The 22,297-nt window shown below is 48.1% G+C and overlaps 1 protein-coding gene across 5 annotated transcripts; it reads left to right on the top strand.

Annotated features, from left to right (window-relative positions):
* The first annotated feature begins 10,883 nt into the window (after positions 1-10,883).
* Positions 10,884-21,822, top strand: TFE3 (transcription factor binding to IGHM enhancer 3). Of its 5 annotated transcripts, none has more exons than XM_020876740.2 (10): positions 10,885-11,231; positions 13,463-13,576; positions 14,491-14,794; positions 15,452-15,511; positions 15,776-15,880; positions 17,362-17,479; positions 17,847-17,903; positions 18,074-18,149; positions 19,112-19,259; positions 19,979-21,822. In XM_020876740.2, the coding sequence occupies exons 1-10, from the start codon at positions 11,116-11,118 to the stop codon at positions 20,420-20,422; spliced, it is 1,542 nt and encodes a 513-aa protein (XP_020732399.1). In that variant the 5' UTR covers positions 10,885-11,115; the 3' UTR covers positions 20,423-21,822. The 5 variants fall into 5 exon arrangements, with proteins under 5 accessions (XP_020732397.1, XP_020732399.1, XP_020732398.1 ...); XM_020876739.2 differs by having other exon boundaries at positions 10,886-11,231; positions 15,452-15,697; XM_020876738.2 differs by having other exon boundaries at positions 10,884-11,231; positions 15,452-15,880.
* The last annotated feature ends 475 nt before the right edge of the window (positions 21,823-22,297 follow it).

The following is a 22,297-nucleotide window of genomic DNA, read 5'->3' as shown; positions in this document are numbered from 1 at the left end:
TGATCTTTTCTTAAAACAGCTTAATTGAGGTGTAATTTGCATACCATAAAAGTCATTGACAGAACGTGGTCCACTGGAGAAGGGAATGCCAAACCGCTTCAGTATTCTTGCCTTGAGAGCCCCACAAACAGCATGAAAAGGCAAAAAGGAAACTGAAAGATGAACTCCCCAGGTCAATAGGTGCCCAATATGCTATGGGAGATCAGTGGAGAAATAACTCCAGAAAGAATGAAGAGACAGAGCCAAAGCAAAAACAACACCCAGTTGTGGATGTGACTGGTGATGGAAGTAAAGTCTGATGCTGTAAAGAGCAATACTGCATAGGAACCTGGAATGTTAGGTCCATGAATCAAGGCAAATTGGAAGTGGTCAAACAGGAGATGGCAAGAGTGAACATCAACATTTTAGGAATCAGTGAACTAAAATGGACTGGAATGGGTGAATTTAATTCAGATGACCATGGGCAAAAATCCCTTAGAAGAAATGGAGTAGTCCTCATAGTCAACAAAAGAGTCTGAAATGCAGTACTTGGATGCAATCTCAAAAATGACAGAATGATCTTTGTTCATTTCCAAGGCAAACCATTCAATATCACAGTAATCCAAGTCTATGCCCTGACCAGTAATGCTGAAGAAGCTGAAGTTGAATGGTTTACTATGAAGACCTACAAGACCTTCTAGAACTAACACCCAAAAAAGATGTCCTTTTCATTATAGGGGACTGGAATGCAAAAGTAGGAAGTCAAGAGATACCTGGAGTAACAGGCAAATTTGGCCTTGGAGTACAGAATGAAGCAGGGCAAAAGCTAATAGAGTTTTGCCAAGAGAATGCACTGGTCATAGCAAACACCCTCTTCCAACAACACAAAAGAAGACTCTACAATACTGAAATCAGATTGATCATGTTCTTTGAAGCCAAAGATGGAGACGCTCTATACAGTCAGCATAAACAAGACTGGGAGCTGACTGTGGCTCAGATCATGACCTCCTTATTGCCAAATTCAGAAATAAATTGAAGAAAGTAGGGAAAACCACTAGACCATTCAGGTATGACCTAAATCAAATCCCTTACGATTATACAGTGGAAGTGACAAATAGATTCAAGGGATTAGATCTGATAGACAGAGTGCCTGAAGAACTATGGACGGAGGTTCAGTGACATTGTACAGGAGGCAGTGATCAAGACCATCCCCAAGAAAAAGAAATGCAAAAAGGCAAAATGGTTGTCTGAGGAGGCCTTACAAATAGCTGAGAAAAGAAGAGAGAGAGCTGGAGGTGATGGAATTCCAGCTGAGTTATTTCAAATCCTAAAAGATGATGCTGTGAAAAGTGCTGCACTCAATATGTCAGCAAATTTGGAAAGTTCAGCAGTGGTCACAGGACTGGAAAAGGTCAGTTTCCTTTCCAATCTCAAAGAAAGGCAATGCCAAAGAATGCTCAAACCACTGCACAATTGCCCTCATCTCACATGCTAGCAAAGTAATTCAAAATTCTCCAAGCTGGGCTTCAGCAGTAGATGAAACATAAACTTCCAGGTGTTCAAGCTGGATTTAGAAAAGGCAGATGAACCAGAGATCAAATTGCCAACATCCATTGGATCATCAAAAAGCAAGAGAGTTCCAGAAAAACATCTATTTCTGCTTTATTGACTATGCCAAAGCCTTTGACTGTGGATCACAACAAACTGTGGAAAATTCTTCAAGAGATGGGAATACCAGACCACCTGACCTGTCTCCTGAGAAATCTATATGCAGGTCAGGAAGCAACAGTAGTTAGAACTGGACATGGAACAACAGACTGGTTCCAAATCAGGAAAGGAGTATGTCAAGGCTGTATACTGTCACCCTGCTTATTTAACTTATATGCAGAGTACATCATGGGAAATGCCAGGCTGAATGAAGCATAAGCTGAAATCAAGATTGCTGGGAGAAATAACAATAACTTCAGATATGCAAATATCAGCATCCTTTTGGCAGAAAGCGAAGAACTAAAGAGCCTCTTGATGAAAGTGAAAGAGGAGAGTGAAAAAGTTGACTTAAAACTCAACATTCAGAAAACTAAGATCATGGCATCTGGTCCCATCATTTCATGGCAAATAGATGGGGAAACAATGGAAACAGTGACAGACTATTTTTTGGGGCTCCAAAATCACTGCAGATGGTGACTGCAGCCATGAAATTAAAAGACGCTTGCTCCTTGGAAGAAAAGTTATGACCAACTTAGACAGCATATTAAAAAGCAGAGACATTACTTTGCCAACAAAGGTCCGTCTAGTCAAGGCTATGGTTTTTCCAGTAGTCATGTATGGATGTGAGAGTTGGACTATAAAGAAAGCTGAGCGCCGAAGAATTGATGCTTTTGAACTGTGGTGTTGGAGAAGGCTCTTGAGAGTCCCTTGGACTGCAAGGAGATCCAACCAGTCCATCCTAAAGGAGATCAGTCCTGAATATTCATTGGAAGAACTGATGCTGAAGCTGAAATTCCAATACTTTGGCCACCTGATGTGAAGAACTGACTCACTGGAAAAGACCCTGATGCTGGGAAAGATTGAAGGCAGGAGAAGGGGACGACAGAGGATGAGATAGTTGGATGGCATCACCGACTCGATGGACATGAGTTTGAGCAAGCTCTGGGAGTTGGTGATGGATAGGGAAGCCTGGTAAAGTCCATGGGGTTGCAAAGAGTCGGACACGACTGAGCTACTGAACTGGAAAGTCACTCATTTTAAGCATGCAAATTAATTATTTTAGTATAGTTACCAAAATGTGCACTAATCACCACAACCCAGTTTTACAGCATTTTCATCATCTCTATAAGACCCCTCATGCCCAAATACATTTAATCCCTCTTCACATTCCCAGTCCCAGGCAACTGCTAATCTAGTTTCTGTCTCATAGATTTGCCTTTTCTGGATAGTTCATATAAACACAATATATGGATGTTTGGTATTTGACTTCTTTCACTTAGTATAGTATTTTTGAGCTTCAGTCATGTTGTAGCGTGTATCAGCAGTTTGTTTCTTTTATTACTGAGAACAGTATTCCATCCAATGATCTTTTACCTGCTCCCCAAATCAACCATTATTAGATCCACAACTATAATGCATAAAATCCCTCTGACACCCTGACCTCAAAACAGGCCCGTAAACTGCATCCCAGACTGTACCCGCCAGCCTTCAACTATATCCCCAAACCGTGCTATTGATCCTCAAACTTCATCACTAAACTATCCAACCAGGTCCTCATCTTCACTTCCAAATCTTCCTACATATCTTACTTTACCCTCACACTGCCCTCTAACTCACAAGAATATCCCCAAATTGCCCTTTCAATGATACCCAACTCTAATCACAAACTACTCTCCAACAATTATAAAACCCATCTCCCAAATTTCCTGTCCAAGAGCCCCCAACTCTACCTCTAAATACCCCTTAACTACCTTGCCTTGGTCCCACAGCTACAGCCCCAAACTATACCTCCAAGCCACACTTCAGTAACAGATATAGCTGTCTTAAATTACAGTCTGCCTCCATATCCACTGGCCCCACATCTGGGAATAGGGATGGCCAATTGTGTTATGTCATTTTATATAAGGGACTTGTGCATCCTTGCATTTTGGTATTTGTGCATGGGGGTGTCCTGGAACCAATCTCCCCTTGGATACCAAGGGGCGACTCTACATGCAATACACCCACAAAACATTTTCCAATTTTCTCCAACTGTACCACCCAAACCACCTTCCAAGGACTCCCAATTATACCTCCAAACCTCTGGGAGTCATCCTCTGGTGACTCCCCCAGCACCACCTCAATCTTCCCTTTGATGGCTCCAACTGCACCCAAACATTTTCTAATGCCCCCATTATAACCTCAAACTGCCCTCAATAAACTTCAAGCATACCCTTGAGTCCCTCCGACAACCCTCAAATCTACCCCTAAGCTTCCTGTGGCTACTGTGATGAATCGCCAGAAATTTGGTGGTTTAAAATGTAAAAAGTTTAAAATAATTGATTCCCTCAGTTCAGAGGGCCAGAAGACCAAAATTAAGGTGCCAGTAGGGTCATGCTCTCCTCAGAGGCTCCAAGGGAGAATCTGCTTGTTGCTGCTTCCTCTTTTGATGAATATCAGCCTTTTTTGGGCTTGTGGCCATTTCAGTACAATCTCTGCTTGATGGTCACATTGTCTTCTTTCTGTCAAATCTGCCTCTGCCTCCCTCTTAGGAGGACACTATGGTTACAATTAGAGTCACTTGGACAATCCAGTATAATCTCTCTATCTCAAAATTCTTGCCTTAAGCACATCTGCAAACTGCAGAGTCCTTGGTCTTTTTCTTTTCTTCTTTTTTCTTGTTTGAGGTAAATTCAAAGGTTACAGGCATTAGGATGTGCATATCTTTTGGTGAGGACATCAATCAGCCTACAACAGTACATGCTTTGGCCTCCAAAATACACATCCACTCTATGTGAAAAACACAGACCTTATCCACAAACTCCCAGAATTTCAACCCAGCACAGCATCAAATCAAGTTCAAAATCTGAGTTTAATATCATCAGCTCAGAAATTTCACATCTCATCATCTACATAATCTAAATCATGTATGAGTGAGACTCTGGGTATGATCCACTCTGAGGCAAAATTCCTCTCCATCTCTGGACTTGTGGAAGTAGAAAACAAGTTATCTGTTCCCAAAGTACATTGGTGGGACAGGCATAGGATAAGAGTTATAGATATTCTTATTCCAAAAGGGTGAAAACAGAAGGAAAAAAAAAGGTGTGACTGGTCCCAAGTACTTGTGAAATCCAACAGGGCAAGTTTCATTTAGTTAGTTGCAAGGCCTGAGAAGAAGTCTCTGTGGCTTGAGGCTTCACATGTGGGCTCAAGGCTGTGCCATCAGAGTCATTCTTCCTTTCCCTTGAAGGGTAGCACATATTTGCAGCTAAGTAGTTTTAGCCTGTATCCTTCCAGTAAAATTTTGAGAGTCCAGCATCATTCCTTCATTTCATCCTGTATCTGTTATTTTTTTCAAGCCCATTAGGCAGTGCTTCAGTCTGCATAACATTCTGAAAAATCTTTTGGGTCTCCCATGGGAAGCACAGAGATTCACATCATTAGACAAGAAAAGTGGAGAAAGTGTCAGTTGCTCAGTCGTGTCTGACTCTGAAATCCCATGGTCTGTAGCCCAACAGACTCCTCTGTCCATGGGATTTCCCAGGCAAGAATACTGGAGTGGGTTGTCATTCCCTTCTCCAGGGGATAGAACCCACATCTCCTGCATTGGCAGTCAGATTATTTACCATGTGAGCCACCACAGGAGCTCATTAGACAAGAAAGTCCTCCTCAAATTTTTCATGGATAATCCCATCTCTATTCCTGACTTCTTCTGAGATGGTCGAGGGGATCCATGACTCACACAACATCTCTTTGCTACTAGCAAAAGGCTGTCCTGCCACACCCTTAGTTTTCTCTATAGAGCATACTTTCCAGACAATTAATATCCTAAATGTTGTGTCTTTTGCAATCTGGACAGTCTGAGAATTTCCCAAATCATCAAATCCTGGGTCCATTTTGCTTAATAGTTCTTCCCTCAATTTATCTCTTTCCTTTTACATTTAACCACAAGGAGCAAGAAGAAACCAGGGAGTACCTTCAATATTTTCCTTGGAAATCTCCTCAGCTAAATAGACATCACTTACAAGCTCTGCTTTCCATACAACTGTAGGACACAATTCAGCTAAGTTTTCTGCCTTTATGTAATAAGAACTTTCTTTCCTCTAGTTTCCAATAACATGTTCCTTATTTCCTTCTGAGCCCTCACCAGCAGCACCTTTAATATTAATATTTCTATGAGCATTCTGTTTATGATTATATATATATATATATATATATATATATATATATATATTTGTTTTCTCTAAGGCAGTGTATACTTTCCCTACTGTGCTCACTTCCTTCTGAGCCTTCATCGGCAGTGATTTTTTTTAGCAGTGATTTTAAACATTCATATTTCTACCAACAGTTTATTCAAGACAATCTAGGCTTTCTCTATCACGTACTTCAAAATTCTTCCAACCTCTGCTCACTAATTCCAAAGCCAGTTCAATATTTTCAGGTACTTGTTACAATATATTATGGACTTATGTCTACCCTACCCCACCCCCAATTAATTTGTTGAATCCCTAACCTCCAATATGATTGTATTTGGAAATAGGGCCTTCAAGGAGATGATTAAGGTTAAATGGGGCCATAAGGGTAGGGTCCTTATCCAATAGAACTGGTGTCCTTATTAAAAGAGGAAGAAACACCAAGAATGCACATGCACAAAGGAAAGAGCACGTGAGGACACAGCAAAAAGCAGTCATCTGCAAATTAAGAAGACCATTCTTATCAGAAATCAGCCCAGATGGCCCGTTGATCTTGGACTTCTAGTGTCCAGGACTATGAGAAAATAAACTTCTATTGTTTAATACACCCAGTCTGTGTATTCTATTATGACAGCCCAAGCAGATTAAGACACAGCAGCATCTCATATCCAGGTACCAAAATCTACTTTATGTGACTGCTGTAACTAATCAACACAAATTTGGTGGCTTAAAAACATAAGAACTAAAAAAAAAAAAAACACACACAACATAAGAACTCTACTCTTTCATAGTTCTGGGTCATAAGTTCAAAATCTGTTTCACCGGGCAAAATCAAGGAGTCAGCAGGGCCATACTCCCCCTGGAGGCTGTAGGGGAGAACGTGTTGCTTCTTTCAGCTCGTGGTGGCTGCTGGCATTCCTTGGCTTGCGGCCATATCACTGCAGTCTCTGCCTCTGTGGTCGCATTGTCTTCTCCTGTACGGTTTGTCAAATCTTTTTTCTTTTCGCCCGCCGCCGTGCCTTGAATGGCCCGCCGACCACTTTCTTTGGGGATTTGCTTTGCTTGGCGGGGGATGGCCGTAGTGCGGAGTTTTTCTCCGTAAAGGAACCGGAGGAAGGAGCCTAGCGGCGGCTTCCTCATCACCTTCCCACACCGATAACCGCCTAAATATCTCCCCCTCCCGCCCCGCGCGACAGGGTCCGCAGCTTTGGGCTGAAAGCTAAAGCGGCTGTCCAGTTCTTCTGGACATTCTCAGGCGTTCGCCAGGGGGTGACTAGCTGTCACTGGGAGCAGTATTTAGCCTCTCCGAGACCCTGGGGAGGAAGTGGGGTGCGCGCGGCGTGTGTGTTTGTGTGTCCCTCAGCGCTTTCCTTTTTAAATGACCCTCGGTGGTGAGGCTTTCGGCGGCTGAGACTCCGCGGCCCCCTATCCCGGCCCCACTGGAGCCGGGCTCGCGCTGAAAGGCGCAGCCCCTACGGTACTCCCCAGACCCTTGGCTTCAGGCCGCTGGCGCGAGGGCCCAGTTCGACGCCCCGAAGGCTACAGGACCACGTCCTCCACGCGCTGCACCCGGAGACCCGCCGAGGGCTCCGCAGAGCGCCACGGCGAGCTCCTCCCGACCCGCTGGAGGCTTGGGGCTGCGGGCGGCGCGGTTTGTCAAATCTTTCTCTGGTTTCCTAGTATAAGGGCATGGGGTTACAATTAAGTTCCACTCAAATAATTCAGGGCAATCTCCCGATCTCAAAATCCTTAATTTAACCACAATTCCCATCTCTTTGCCGTATAAGGTAACATTGACAAATTCCAGGGATTAGGACATGGATATCTTTTGGGGGGCCATTAGCACACCACACTATCTTATGACAGTTAACAGTTCTATGAAAAATTCCTTAAACTACAAAAGACCAAACACTAACTTTCTATACTCCCTCCAACTGCATCTCAAACCATCTTCCATCCACCCTCCCCAAAAGTATTCCAAATTTACCCTCCAGTAGCTCCTACCTACACTCCTCTAGTAGCCCCATTTCTCCTGAAGATGTGATTCTTTAGCTGTGTACCAACTGTCCTGTAATAGACACCAACATCACCCCACACCATCCTCAATCACCACCAACATCTTTTTATACATGTGCCCAATTTCACCACCCAAATGCCCTCTCTTCTTTCTCCATATCTCCCATGCACCCTACTCTTCAGTTGCATTGCAATGAAACCCCAGCTTCCAGAGAGAGACTGAGACAGAGACTGAGATAGCAGTGTTGAAGAAATTGTGACTTGTGAGCAAGAGATTAAAAGAGACAGACAGATGGAGGATGGATGCAGGGCAAGTGATGGGGACGCACTTGTCATGGAGATATTTGGGATGCGTGTATGAGGCTGGTGTTTGTAGAATTGGGGTATGTGACAGGATAGCTAATTTTTGGGTTTAATGCTGTATTTTTTTTTCTCTCAGTCTGCTTCAAGTATTTTAACTGTTTATAGCATCTTTCATCAGATTATAGTTTTATATTTTGATGGGTAAAATTGGAGAAATTGTGGAGCATGGTGATAAAGAGTGCCTGGGTTCCATAGCAGGTTTTATAAACTGAGGTGACCTAGGGCAAGTGGCTTAACTTTGCTGTACTTTGATTTCCTAATCTGAAGGATGAGTAATAAATGGAAGCCTCCTCAGAAGTCTGTTTTGAGAATTAAAATGACTTAATACAGATAAAGTGCCAAGAATGATTGATAAATGTTGTTTATTGTTATTTCCTTTATAGGTTTGCTTTTTGTATCCTGTTTAAGAAGGCCTTCTTTTTTTTGCCAAAGACTTAAACATGTTCTCCAAACATATTTTTTTCTGATATTTCTTACAGGTGTTTTGTGTTTGGCCATGTCACACAGCATGTGGGATCTTAGTTCCCCACCCAGGGATCGAACCTGGGTCCTCTACAGTGGAAGCATAAAGTCTTAGCCACTGGACAACCAGAAAAGTGTGATAAGTGGTATTCTTTTTTAATGGTTAGATCTTTAGCTAATTTAGAATTAATTTTTCTGAATTGAGTAAAGTGAAGTCGCTCAGTTGTGTCTGACTCTTTGTGACCCCATGGACTGTAGCCTACCAGGTTCCTCTGTCCATGGGATTTTCCTGGCAAGAATACTGGAGTGGGTTGCCATTTCTTTCTCCAGGAGATCTTCCCAAACCAGGGATTGAACCCAGGTCTTCCGCATTATAGGCAGACACTTTACTGTCTGAGTCACCAGGGAAGTCGAATTGAGTAAATTAGGAATCTAACCCCTCTTCCCCAGAAGACAGTCATTCTCCCCAGACCATTTTAGTAAATAGTCCATCTCCCAGTGACTTGAAGTATCACTTTTGTCATTTACTAATTCCCATAATACATTGATCCAGTTTTTCTATTCCTATCCCATATTACAATGTTTTAATTACTAGAACTTTGTCAGACATTTTGAATTTGGTTAAGACGGTGCCCTCCTCTTTCTTCTTCTTTTATAAAATTAGATATTCTTGCATATTTAAGGCATCATAGGAACATCAGTTCTGCAAGTTCCATTTTGCAGTTTTTATTGATAATGTATTGATTTTTTAAAAAATTAATTTGGGAAAGAGTTGTCATCTTTATTATGTGGATAATGTTTGTAAGCATAGAGGGATATGGGTGTTTCCAAAGCCAACTAGGGAAATAAGAGTGCCAATACAGGAAGGTGCAAGGCAAATGGGAGCCCAGTGAAGTTCCCAGTGGTCCAACTGATGGGCATGGTCTTGGGACGTTGGGAGGGATAAAAGGAGGGCTGCAGCTCCCGGTGTTTTGTGAGTTGACTGTGCATCTGAAGATCTGGGTGGGACTCTCTGCTGTGTGCAAGCCAGCTTGTATATATCTAGCACACAGAGAAGCTCAATAAATATTTGTTAAATCAGTGCACAAAGGAGTGAAGCAATTACATTTTGGAGAGATTATTGTATGCCAAACAACCTGTTAGCACTATTCATAGTAGTGCTAATCTTCATAATAACCCTTCCAGGCAGGTATTATGACCCCCCATTTGACAGGCCAGGAAAACTGAGGATCAGAGAGGGGAAGTCTCTTGCCCATCTTCAAACCCAGGTCTTTATGATTCCAGAAGTCATCAACAGAAGGGACCAATTCTCATTTCCATCCTTCCACTAATTCATCCATCTGTCAAGGATTTACTAAGCACCTACTGGGTAGCACAACAGCCAAGTACAACAACTGCTCTAAATGACATAGAGTAGGTGGAGAGCTTCTAGGAAGACCGCCTGGGCAGCTGGGCTTTAGGTACCGAAAGGGTGGGGTTTCTGGCGTGCACCTCCAGGCAATGTATTACAGCTGCCTAGGCCTCAAGGCTAGGGCTTCCCTGGTGGCTCAGTGGTCAAGAATCTGCCTGCCAATGTAGGAGGCTTCTGTTTGATCCCTGGAGAAGAAAGAATGGAAACCCACTCCAGTATTCTTGCCTGGAAAATCTCATGGACAGAGGAGCCTGGCGGGCTACAGTCCAAAGGGTCGCAAAAGAATCGGACACGACTTACTGAAAAAAACAACAAGGCCTCAAGGCTATGGCTTTGGCTGAGGAGGGAACGCTAGATCACGGTTTAGGCAGCAAATATTACGAACATTGGCCTAGAGGGGGCGCGTTTCCGCAGGTAGAAGCATAGCCTGGAGACCCTCTTCGCGCCGACAGGCCATCAGTACGCAGGCGCAGAGGACCTAAGGCGCGGCTTAATATCTTGCGGAGGGATAATTTGTGAAGAGAAGGCGTGCCTCAATCAAATTACCTCTCATTGATTTGCCTCTGTCTCTGAGGGCGTGGCCCCTTCACGGAATAAGGTCCTGCAGAACCTAGTTCTCGCGCTGTTTGGAGGCGTAGCTTAGGGCGGGTCCTTGAATCATCTCTCAAGGATTGGTCGCCTCACCCGGAGGGCGTGGCCCGGCTAGCTGTCTGTCCGCGGTTCGGTCACTTCCTGTGGAGTTTCCCCAACCCGTGGAGGAGGGGGAAGAGTGCGAGGGGGAGGAGGGCGGTCGTCCGGGGTTAGGTTGAGGGGGTTGTTGGTCCGTTCTGGGCGGGGGATGACTCACGGCCCATCCCATCTCCCCGACGCCGTCCGCCCGCGCAGAGCTCGCTCCATGGCTTAGCGGAGGAGGCGGTGGCGAGCGGGGGAGGGTACTCGTAATTTGTTAGGGGGACCGGGCCGAGGCCCGACCGGCCTGGCAGGGCTCACCCGGGGCCGGGCGTCATGTCTCATGCGGCCGAGCCAGCTCGGGACGGCGTAGAGGCCAGCGCGGAGGGCCCTCGAGCCGTGTTCCTGTTGTTGGAGGAGCGCAGGCCGGCCGACTCAGCCCAGCTGCTCAGGTGCGGGGCCGCCTGGGACCGGTAGTGCTGACTGGGATTTCTGGGGGCAGCGGGAGCCCAGGATTGTGATTGGAGGCCCTCGGCCTAGACTTGGAGGACGTCTGGGCGCCCGACTTGGGGGGGCACCTAAGGAATCTGGCGGTGGCCTGCTTGAACTCAAGCTTAAAGGAGTCATGGAAGTGCATTAAGGGAGGCCTGGTTCAGATTTGGGGGGCCTCTTGACTAGGTCTACAGGGGCTGATTCTGTTGTGTCCAGAAACTAGTCTAGGGTTGCTGAGCTTTGAATGCTGAGACTCTAACTAGAGGCTGCATTTGGGGTCTTTGAGTCGGGTATGAGGGGACACTCTGAGGTGAAGCACTGATTTAAAGGGACTTTTTCCCTCCGGGAAGGGCTCCTGGAAGAGAGGTACTGTCTTGGGAGCTTGATGACTCCCAGTGGCTGGTTGCTGGAGGCTGTGTTTGAGGACAACATGACTCTGGAGGGATTTGGGGGTATCTCGAATATACTGCGTGGAACCACCCTTGTGAGTGTGTGAGTGAACAAGAAAAGCAACATTAGCCAAGACTTGATCAGAGTAATCTCCTCACCTGCCCACCCATCCAGCTGGGTAGTGGAAAAGCTGTCTTCCCAACACCCGTATAGGGGCTCAAATGGGAGACAGTCAGACAGCAATGGAGATGGTGCCACCTCTTATCTCAGAGAAGGCCTCAGACCTTATTTCGGAATCCAGAGGAGGGTCTTGTTCCTGCTGCTGCCTGCACTAGTCGCTCAGCCAGCCCTCTTCACCCCCTACACACACACATTTTTTTTTTAATCTCACCTTTCCAGACTGTCTCTCAGGCCCTGGAGACAATCTTGAATCTGACCCTAGAGCTGGAATGAGCACCAATTGCACCATCCTTGCCTAGGTGGATCTTCTCTGACATCTTAGCCTCACTTCCATCAGAGGGCCTGGAAGCCCCAGTCCTCTCTGTGTATACCCTGCCTATCCCAGCCCCAGTGCCCACCTCTTCCAACTTCTGTGCAATGAATGTGTGAGCATGGGAGGGGGCTTTGCCTACTTTCTGCCTTGGGATTGTGCTGAGCTCAGCGACTCTCTGAGGTTCCTCTTCCCGGCTTCCTGGGTGGTTTTAGGGCCCCAACTGTGGGTGAGGAAAGGGAGGAAGACAGATTCTTGGGGAGGGGCAAGAATTCTTGTCAAGTGAAGTCAATGAATATTTCAGGATTATAAATCTTTGACTAAATTCAAGGATGCATATCCATCTGTCTACGTGTTAATATCCCTCACACACTAGGGTCTTGCACCCAGCATGGAGGGTTGAGTAGGAACCTTTCCATATATCAATTAACCATCTTCTAATGTCTTTATAACAACTTAGAGCATCACAGTAGTGGCAGTTGTTGAAGGGGAGGGGTGTTCATGGCTTCTCATTTTATGTGTCAGCGGGTTTTGGTACTGGAGTTGCGTTTGTGTTTTGATTTATTCAAAAAACTGGAGAGGGCTGGGCAGGCTCCTCTGACCAGAAAAAAATGTTCATATAAAGCAGATCATCCGCCCAAATTCTCCCTCTTGTAAATCCAGATTATTGGACCGAGGGGAGCCTCTGTTATTCCCATCTTGTTTTTGGATGCCTGTTGGCATCCCACAAACTGGCTGGGGCAGGGTTGGTGGGGAGGGGGCGGGGCACTTTTGCAAAGCGGCGGATCCTTCAGTAAGTGAATCAGCTACCCCAGTTCTCTTTGTGATGCATTCAGTTTGTGTTACAATGGACTGTTCTGCAGAGGGGTGTCCCCACTTGGACCAATGCAGGCTCACCTTCAGCAGCTAGGAAAGCAGCGGGGGCTGTGGGGGCTGGGTGAACTCTGAATGCGGAGTCAGGAATCCCTCAAAGTGAATTGTCACTCCTAAATTCTTCATTTCTATTTTCCTGAAACCCAGGTTGTACACGTGATTGTTAGATCGAGGAGCTGGGATCCAGGCTTATTATTTTGAATCTTAAGGAACTATGGGTAACACGGAGCAAGAGTGGGGAGGGAATAAGACCGGGGAATTCTTGGTGGTGGTTTCAGCAAAGTGGCAGAACGTGAGGGCTACACTCAGTTCTTCTCCCTCTTGGTGTGTGCTTCTGTTCTCTCTGTGTGTGTCTGTCTGTGTGTCTCTGTCTGCCTTAGGGGAATGATGTCTGCATACATTCACTGACCGTTACCCCTGCCTTTTCCCCACCCTCAGCCTGAACTCTTTGCTTCCGGAGTCCGGGATTGTTGCAGACATCGAGTTAGAAAACGTCCTTGATCCTGACAGCTTCTACGAGCTCAAAAGCCAACCCCTATCGCTACGCTCAAGGTATGTCTCTTCCGACTTCCCCTCCTGATTCCTCAGGCACCGCCATCACCTCTTGATGGGCAGAGGTATCAGTGTCAGCCCAGCCCATTCTCTCACCAGCCTAAACTTTTCAGAGAGTAAAATTAAGGGCCAGAAAGATCATGTAAAAAGCAGGAGGCCAAACTAGGATTCCAGTATCTCAGACAAAATCTCCTCTGCTTCCTCCCGCCCCACCTGCTCATCCATTCATAGATAAAAATTTCAGCGTGCATGGAGTTCCCGGACCGGGGCGTGGCGTGCTTAAGTCCAGCCCCCAAGTGGGTGGAGCCGTTCCCCAAATCCCTGGTCGTCCTTCCGCCTAACTCCACGAATTCACTCCCACCGCCCTTTAAGAACCCCTGCTGGTGTCTTCTTTCCCCCCAAGCTTTCGAAGTCGAAATGTGCTGAGTCATGGGCCTGGGCTTTAAGAGAGGGGAGGGGACCTGGAAGAGGGGCAGGAAGAGAGGATTGTGAAATCTCCTTTTCAAGACTGACTAGCTCCTGGGACCAGAGGCCTAAGCAGGGAAGAAGAAGGGTTTTCCGTTGCCCGGAAGCCTGATGCCCACCCCCAGGAGATCAGGGAGTATGTCCAGCCCGAAATAGAGCTTAGGAGCCTTCTGTGCCACAGTCTTAATTCTGTTTCTTTCAGCTCTCCTTTAAATTGCTCCCAGAGCTGAACAGTAGTATCTCAGCTCAATATATGAACAGGCCCCAGTCCTGGCTTCACCCTAAGGACTGAGGGCTAAAGTTGCCCCAGCAGACTGAGCCCTGAGTGTGGCAACTGGGTCTGGTTCCTGTATCTCCCCTCTATGTTGTGGCCTCTGGAGGCAGTGACTCCTTAGGCTGGGAGCTGAGACTTTTAGCTTACCTGTGGCCCCGTATTTCCCATTCCACAGCCTCCCAATATCACTGCAGGCCACACCAGCCACCCCAGCTACACTCTCTGCATCATCTTCTGCAGGGGGCTCCAGGACCCCTGCCATGTCGTCGTCGTCTTCATCGCGGGTCTTGCTGCGGCAGCAGCTAATGCGGGCCCAGGCCCAGGAACAGGAGAGGCGTGAGCGTCGGGAACAGGCCGCAGCCTCTTCCTTCCCTAGTCCTGCACCTGCCTCTCCTGCCATCTCTGTGGTTGGCGTCTCTGCTGGGGGCCACACACTGGGTCGTCCTCCCCCAGCTCAGGTGCCCAGGGAGGTGCTCAAGGTAAGGCCACATCCAGAGGCCCTGGGAGGGGCTCCTGGTGACTGAGGATTGGCCCTGGTGGCTTTGGGGTGAGGCCCTAGGGGCTCTAAAGGAGGGTCTCACGTACTGGTAAAAGGGGGCTGTGCTAGTGTCCCACTGTGCTTTGGGTTTCCAAGGTGTTCCCGTGGAGTTGTGAGGGGTTCTTGGGGGCCATAGGATGTCTTGGTGGCCTGTGGAGGTGCACGAGTGCCCTGGAGTCTGTGAAGTGACTCGGTAGGAAGCACTTTATGTCTGGTGATGCATTAGGAGTTCTTTGGCATTGGAGTGTCTTGGGGAGCCGTGTGTGTGGTTCCCAGGTTTGTTAAGTGGGGTCAGAGACTTTGCAGACGTGGGGAGTCTTGGGGACTGTGACAAGCTGCTCCAGAAGCTGAAGGAGTCTGCCAGCCTTGGGTAGATCTTGGGAGGCTGTGCAGGATCTCTGAGAGAGGGAGTTTGGGTCCTAGGGGAGAGTTACCAGTGTTTGGGGGTTGGGCAAGGGTTCTCAGATTCTGGGCCTGGCTTGCCATCCTGAGCCTAGAAACAGATGACTTCTGAGAGGCAAACTGGGGCTCAGAGTTGCTCTTTCTGAGCCCTGTTCTGCCTTGTTCCTTCCTACCCCATCTCCCTTTCATTCCACAGGTGCAGACTCATCTGGAGAACCCAACACGCTATCATCTACAGCAGGCGCGCCGACAGCAGGTGAAACAGTACCTCTCCACCACACTTGGGCCCAAGCTGGCTTCCCAGGCCCTCACCCCACCACCAGGGGGTGCTAGTGCCCAGCCGCTCCCCACCCCCGAGGCTGCCCACGCTCCTGGTCCCACCAGCAGTGCTCCCAACAGTCCCATGGCGCTGCTCACCATCGGGTCTAGCTCAGAGAAGGAGGTGAGTGGCTGCAGACCACCCTCACAGGCTCCCCCTACCCCAGCTTCTTCTAATGCTCTTCCGTATTTCTTCTCCCAGATCGACGATGTCATCGATGAGATTATTAGCCTGGAGTCCAGTTACAACGATGAGATGCTCAGCTATCTGCCTGGAGGCAACACAGGGCTGCAGCTCCCCAGCACGGTGAGGCCCTGAGAGGGGAGGTTGGTCTAAAAATTTGTGTGTCTCTCTATTCCTGAGGAATAGCTTATGTACACCCAAGCTGGCTATATATAAGAGATTCTCATGTTGAATTGTACTGAGATAGAGTGTGGGGGCTGAATGATAAGAATGAGGCACATCAGTGCCCTGGGCCCACGTTAGACTGCATGAACAGGTTGACTTTGTAGATTTTGATACATACACGGTGGGAACTTTATGGACATGTTAGGGCATACCAAAGCACTCAAGCTTCACTGTGAGGAAAAAGAAGAGGACTCTTGTAGCATTTTGAATGTATTAAGACATTCAGATCATGAGGACATACACAGACCATGAAGTGATTGGAACACGATATGCCAAACTTGATGTAGCCAGATTTGATGTACTTGGACCTTGAAGTAATTAGAACGTACCACATCTCTTACAGTGAACTGTGCCAAGAGGCTGGGTCCTTGTAAAGATTGGATAAAGCATTCTAGAGTAAGAGATGTACCAGTGAACTATAACATTCTGGTTTTGAACATTCCAAGAGTCCCATAACTTGCTTTGGGACATAGCAAGTGGCTATAGCTTTACTTCTTTCCAGCTTATCAAGAGGATAGAAGCACATAAAAATGGTATCAATTTATCAGAATTTTTCATTGATTTGGACAACAGCTAAAGATTGGGATTTATATTAGACAGATCCAGTGGACTAGTGGGGGTTTCAAGAAATGAAAACTCATCAAGAGGTGGGACTGATCGCTTATGGATTAGTTTCTTGCCCTAGGGTGTATTCAGGAGAGTTTGAAGGAGAAAAGAAACTAGGTGATGTAAAAACAGTGCTTGTTGAGTGGTTGGAAAAGAAATCCTGAGAGATCAGAATGTGCAAGATGTTAGAGTCAGGACCTTGGTGAATGGCAGCTGAAGACTGTATGTAATGTGATGTAATGCAGTCACAGCAAAAGACTGGAGATCGGGCTGGGGAACTTTCCAGAAGGCCAGATTTGGGGTGGAATATTGCCATGACAATTTCCCAAGGTCTGAAAAGACTGGGTTGGAGTGTTCCAAGAATCCTGAATTGGAATATCATGCTAGGAGGGGCTGAAATATTGCATTGGAGCTGATAAAGACCTGAGAAGGGTGGTTTTCTGGCACTTCTCTTCAGAGCCAGCCCTGGGGTTTGGGAGAGAGGCTTCAGAAGTCTCCAGGGGATTGAAGGGGCTATGGGGTCACAATGAACAGGCCAGGCAGGGTCCAGTCCCCCAGCAAAGCAGGGTAGGTCCCCTTGACCCTGTCCTCCCTGTGAGTCACTGTATGAAATTCCCTTGACGGAGAAGGAAGGGTTCCCACATGGAGCCAGGCAATCATTGTGTGAGGGGGCCCATCTTTGGGGTGTGTGGAGGGTCAGGAACTAGGTTTGGAGAAGAGGCTGAGCCTGGGGTCTGTTCCAACCATGTTTTTTCTGCTCGCTGTGCCTGCAGCTGCCTGTGTCCGGGAATCTGCTTGATGTGTACAGTAATCAGGGCGTGGCCACGCCAGCCATCACTGTCAGCAACTCCTGTCCAGCTGAGCTGCCCAATATCAAACGGGAGATCTCTGGTAAGGAACAGGGTCTTGGCCCTGTGCCATCATCCTTTACCCCAGGGCAAGCCCCATTTCTACCAGGTCTGGAGGTCGGGGCTGGTTCTAGGGGAAGAGGGTTTAAACAGACAGTAATGGGGGCTGTTTGCCACCTTTGGCCATATGGCCTATGGTCCTGCTTTCAGTCCACTTCCTCTTCTCTTGGGTTTAACAAATGGCCTGTCACCATGGCTTCTTTAAAAATCAGAAAAAGGGTAGCACTTTGTAAATAGTCACTTCCCCTGCCTGCGCCCACCAAAGCCTACCCCAGTGGCTACATGTGCTGCACTCCGTCATCTGTCATCTTTCCCGGGCCCAGAAGCTCTGACCACCCCGTCTCTTCCAGAGACGGAGGCCAAGGCCCTTTTGAAGGAACGGCAGAAGAAAGACAATCACAACCTGAGTGAGTGGGAGCATGTACCCCTGGCCGCGTGCCATGCAGCCCTGCTTCACTCTGCCCAGCCTTCCTTGAGGGGGTGGGGCTCTCCCTGCAGCAGCCTCTTAACTCCCCAGTTTTTCTTCTTCCCTCCTCGGCCTATTGATGACTCCTCTTTCTTTCCCTCGCCTTCCAAGTTGAACGTCGCAGGCGATTCAACATTAACGACAGGATCAAGGAGTTGGGCACCCTCATCCCCAAGTCCAGTGACCCGTGAGTCTGGGCCGGGAGCCCCAGGGCCAGTGGAAGGTGGGGCAGGGGCCCCACTCCCTGAAAGTCATTCCAGGGTGGGCCTGCCCTAAATGGGAACCACCCAGGCAGTCCTGCTCATTTGCCTCTTTCTCACCCAGCTTTCCTCACTCTGAGCAGGGTGGCAGCCCCTCACCATGTCCCAATCTAAAGTTTCAGGTTCATGACATTATGGTCCATGTACCTTGTCCAACCCCCGCATGAGTTTTCTGCTTATTTAGTACTTCTTTTTATTTACTCAAGAAATATATTCAGCTGCTTCTGCTTTGTGCCAGGTACCATGCTAGGCCCTGAGGATACCAGAGGGCACAAAACACAAAAAAGTCCCCGACCTCATGGAACTGATGTTTTAGTGGGGGCAGACAGACAGCAAAAAAATAAATAAGTAAAATCTGGTGGTTATGATGAGTGTGGTGGAGAGGAATGAAGAATGGAAGGAAGAAAGGGGGATGCTGGGGAAGGTCACAGGTTGGAGTGAGGAGGGTGGGGACAGGGCAGGCCTCAGCTGATGAGGAAACATTTGAATAAAGAGCCTGAGTAGGTGAGGCTGGAGCCATCTGGGTGGCCATCTGGGAAAGAGAGAGCTCAAGGTGGAGGGCAGAACTGAGCTGGAGGCCCTGGTGTGGGAATGATTTTCCATGTTCTAGGAGCATTGAGAAGCCAATGTGGCTGCAGTGGGGGGGTCGATAAGAGGAGCGGTAAGGGATCAGGTCAGGGAGTCTCCTGGCTTCGGAGTGTGATGGGGCATCATTGGAAGGTTCCAGGCAGATGGTTTTCATCTGAGCATTCCATACCCTTGATGGACCTGCACTTCAAGTTCCAAGCATGTGGCTAGGTGCTCCATCTACCTGGTGCAGTGCCCCCTTCAGTTCCCAAGAGACTCCATATGCAGCATTCCCTTCTTTCCTCCCCCTCGGGCCCCACAGGGAGATGCGCTGGAACAAGGGCACCATCCTAAAAGCCTCCGTGGATTACATCCGCAAGTTGCAGAAGGAGCAACAGCGCTCCAAAGACCTGGAGAGCCGGCAGCGATCCCTGGAGCAAGCCAACCGCAGCCTGCAGCTCCGAATCCAGGTCTGGAAGGAGGAGGCAGTATTAGAGGTGGGGGTGGGGGGGCTTCCTGAGGCAGAAGCAGAGGGAGAAGAGGCCAGGATTTCCCCTCTGGGCATATTTGGGGGATCCCCGGGCTTCCTGACTCACATGTTGATGATGATGACGATCATAAGCAGTGATCATAACATGCTAGCGCTAAGTTGCTTCAGTCATGTCCGACTCTGTGACCCCATGGACTGTAGCCCTCCAGGCTCCTCTGTCCATGGGATTCTCCAGGCAAGAATACTGGAGTGGGTTGCCATGCCCTCTTCCAGGGGATCTTCCCCACCCAGGGATCGAACCCATGTCTCTTATGTCTCCTGCATTAGCAGGTGGGTTCTTTACCACTAGCACCACCTGGGAAGATCAGTCATAACATTAACAAGAATAATAATGAATATTGGCTAACAGACATGGTGTTCATCTTGTGCCATGAACTGTGACAAGAGCCTTCTCTCCATTTACTAAGTTAATCCTCACAACAATCCTGTGAGACAGGGACCATTATACCCATTTTATGGATTGGGACTCTGAGGCTCAGAGACAGATGGTAAGCAACTTGCCTAAAGTTATGCAACTAGTGAGTGGCAGATGCTGAATTTGAACCTAGGCAGCTTACCCTTTTAACTTTTAAATCCCCTGCCTCTGAAGGACCTCTGAACCCCATCTTGTGCCACACATCCCCCACCTATGTTTTGCAGGAGCTGGAGCTGCAGGCCCAGATCCATGGTCTGCCAGTGCCTCCCACCCCAGGGCTGCTCTCGCTGGCTGCAACTTCAGCCTCTGACAGTCTCAAGCCAGAGCAGCTGGATGTTGAAGAGGAGGGCAGGCCAGGCACAGCGATTTTTCATGCAGTGGGGGGCCTTGCCCAAAGTGCTCCCCATCAGCAGCCCCCGCCACCACCCTCGGATGCACTTCTGGACCTGCACTTTCCCAGCGACCACCTGGGGGATCTGGGGGACCCCTTCCACCTGGGGCTGGAGGACATTCTGATGGAGGAGGAGGAGGGGGTGGTGGGGGGACTGTCAGGGGGCACCCTGTCCCCACTGCGGGCTGCCTCTGATCCCCTGCTTTCTTCAGTATCCCCTGCAGTCTCCAAGGCCAGCAGTCGCCGCAGCAGCTTTAGCATGGAAGAGGAGTCCTGATCACACCTCACCCCTCCCCTGGGACTTCCCCACCCAGGAAGGGAGGACCTGTTAGGATGAGGCCCCACCTTTTCTGCTGCCTTTCCATGAGACTGCCCTGTCCAGGTGTACCCCGGGGAAAAGGAGACTTGATGAGGCCCCACCTCTTCCCCACAGGACAGGCCAGTGCAGGTGTTTAGGCATGGAGAAGGTAGGGACATCAGGGCCTGTCTCCTGCAGATCACAGCCTGACCTTGTCCCGTGAGACTCGCCCGTGCCCAGGTGAGGGAAAAAGATGGGATGAGGTTGGCCCCTGGCCTCTGGGGACTGTCCTAGTGGGTTTCCTGTGATAAAGAGGTGTCCGGATAATGCTCCATCCCCTCTCTTGGAACCATCAGTCTAGTCCATCCTGGGAAGGAAGAGGAGTCAAAATGATGGCGGTCCCAGCCTAGATGTTTAAGCCCTGTCCCTTCCCCTGTGAATCTTGCCCTGCCCAGGCAAGGAACAGAAGTGAGGATGAGAGCCAGCCCCTTCACCTGGGAACTCAGTCCTGGCCTTGTAACAATGGAGGACTCAGGCCCTGCCCCTTCCTTATAGGAACAACTCAGCACAGGTATTTCAGGTGTGGAGGAGTCAGTAAGATCAGGCAGCTTTGTGGAGACCACAGTCTTTGTCTCTTAGCAATATCCCATCCAGCATTCCATACTGCAGGGAGGAGTGGTACTTAAGCTCCCCCCAAACCCCGATATCCCCCCCCCCCTGCCTTAACCTGGGACCAACTTGACCTAACCTAGGAGGGCTTTAAGCTGAACTTGCCCTTGGAGAAGGGGGCAGATCTTGAAATCTTGTGGGTTGACATTCCAGACCTAGATCAGGAGTGAGTGAGAGTTAGACCCCGCACCCTTAGGCAGAGTGTTGCTTCCTTTCAGGGGTAGACTGGAGAGGTGATGGAGATTAGGGAGTACTTGGTGCAGTTTTACACAACCAGCACCACAGTACTCTTTTTTTCAACATGTAGAGGAACAGGATGAAGAAAGGGGCCTTTCCAGGGAGTTCCCCAGCCTGGGAACAAGTGGAAGCCTATCCCACCAAGACAGAGGCATAGGGGGAGGATCGCGAAAGCATACATACCCACTCTTTTGTTTACCTGATTTTTTAATTGACTCCCCTCCCCACTCAGAAGTTAAGTCGCCCCCAACCTCTGGCCTCCACCCAATTCTCCATTTGGAGAAATCCTCCCCGTTTCAGAGTTATCAAGAGACACTCCCTCCTCATCCCCATCCCTCCTACACATACACCCAAGGTTGTCAGCTTTGAATTGTTGGGGCCATGCCCCAAGGAATGTGTTCTGAGGGATCTGTAGGTTTGTGATTAAAATAATAAATGCTAGGCGTGTTTGATGCGCTTTTAACTTTGGCAAAGAGTCTCCTGTCCTTGATTTTGTCTGTGCAGTTAGCATGGCTCATGAAGGCCAGGAGAGAGAAAGGTTCTTGGAAGAAACAGATTTGAGAGGATGAATAAAACAATTTAGGTAGAGGGGCTGGAGGAAAACAATGTACAAGCAAATTTAGTCCTCAACTATCTGCTGGGCAGTTGGTTGCAAGTGTTGTACCCAATTTATTATTCTAAGGAATATTCATCAAGAGAGTACTGGTTCCTATTCCTATTTCATGTCTTAAGAAACACAGATTAAGAGTAAGAACTATCTGAAGGTACACAACTGGTAAATGGATGAAGAGCTTAATGGTAAAGTTAGGTAAGTGAGGGCTCTGGTTTGAAAAATGTCACTGAGGACAGGCGAGCCAAAAGATATTTTCTTGCAAGGTCACTTTTGAAACTGATTTAAAAAAAGGAGTATATGATGATATCTATGGCAAAACAGTAGAGGTATTCCAG

This window comes from Odocoileus virginianus, unplaced genomic scaffold (assembly GCF_023699985.2).
Source record: "Odocoileus virginianus isolate 20LAN1187 ecotype Illinois unplaced genomic scaffold, Ovbor_1.2 Unplaced_Contig_22, whole genome shotgun sequence".
Taxonomy (NCBI): Eukaryota; Metazoa; Chordata; class Mammalia; order Artiodactyla; family Cervidae; genus Odocoileus; species Odocoileus virginianus.
Note: the sequence above shows the minus strand (reverse complement) of the source record. Positions and strands in the feature narration are given on the sequence as shown.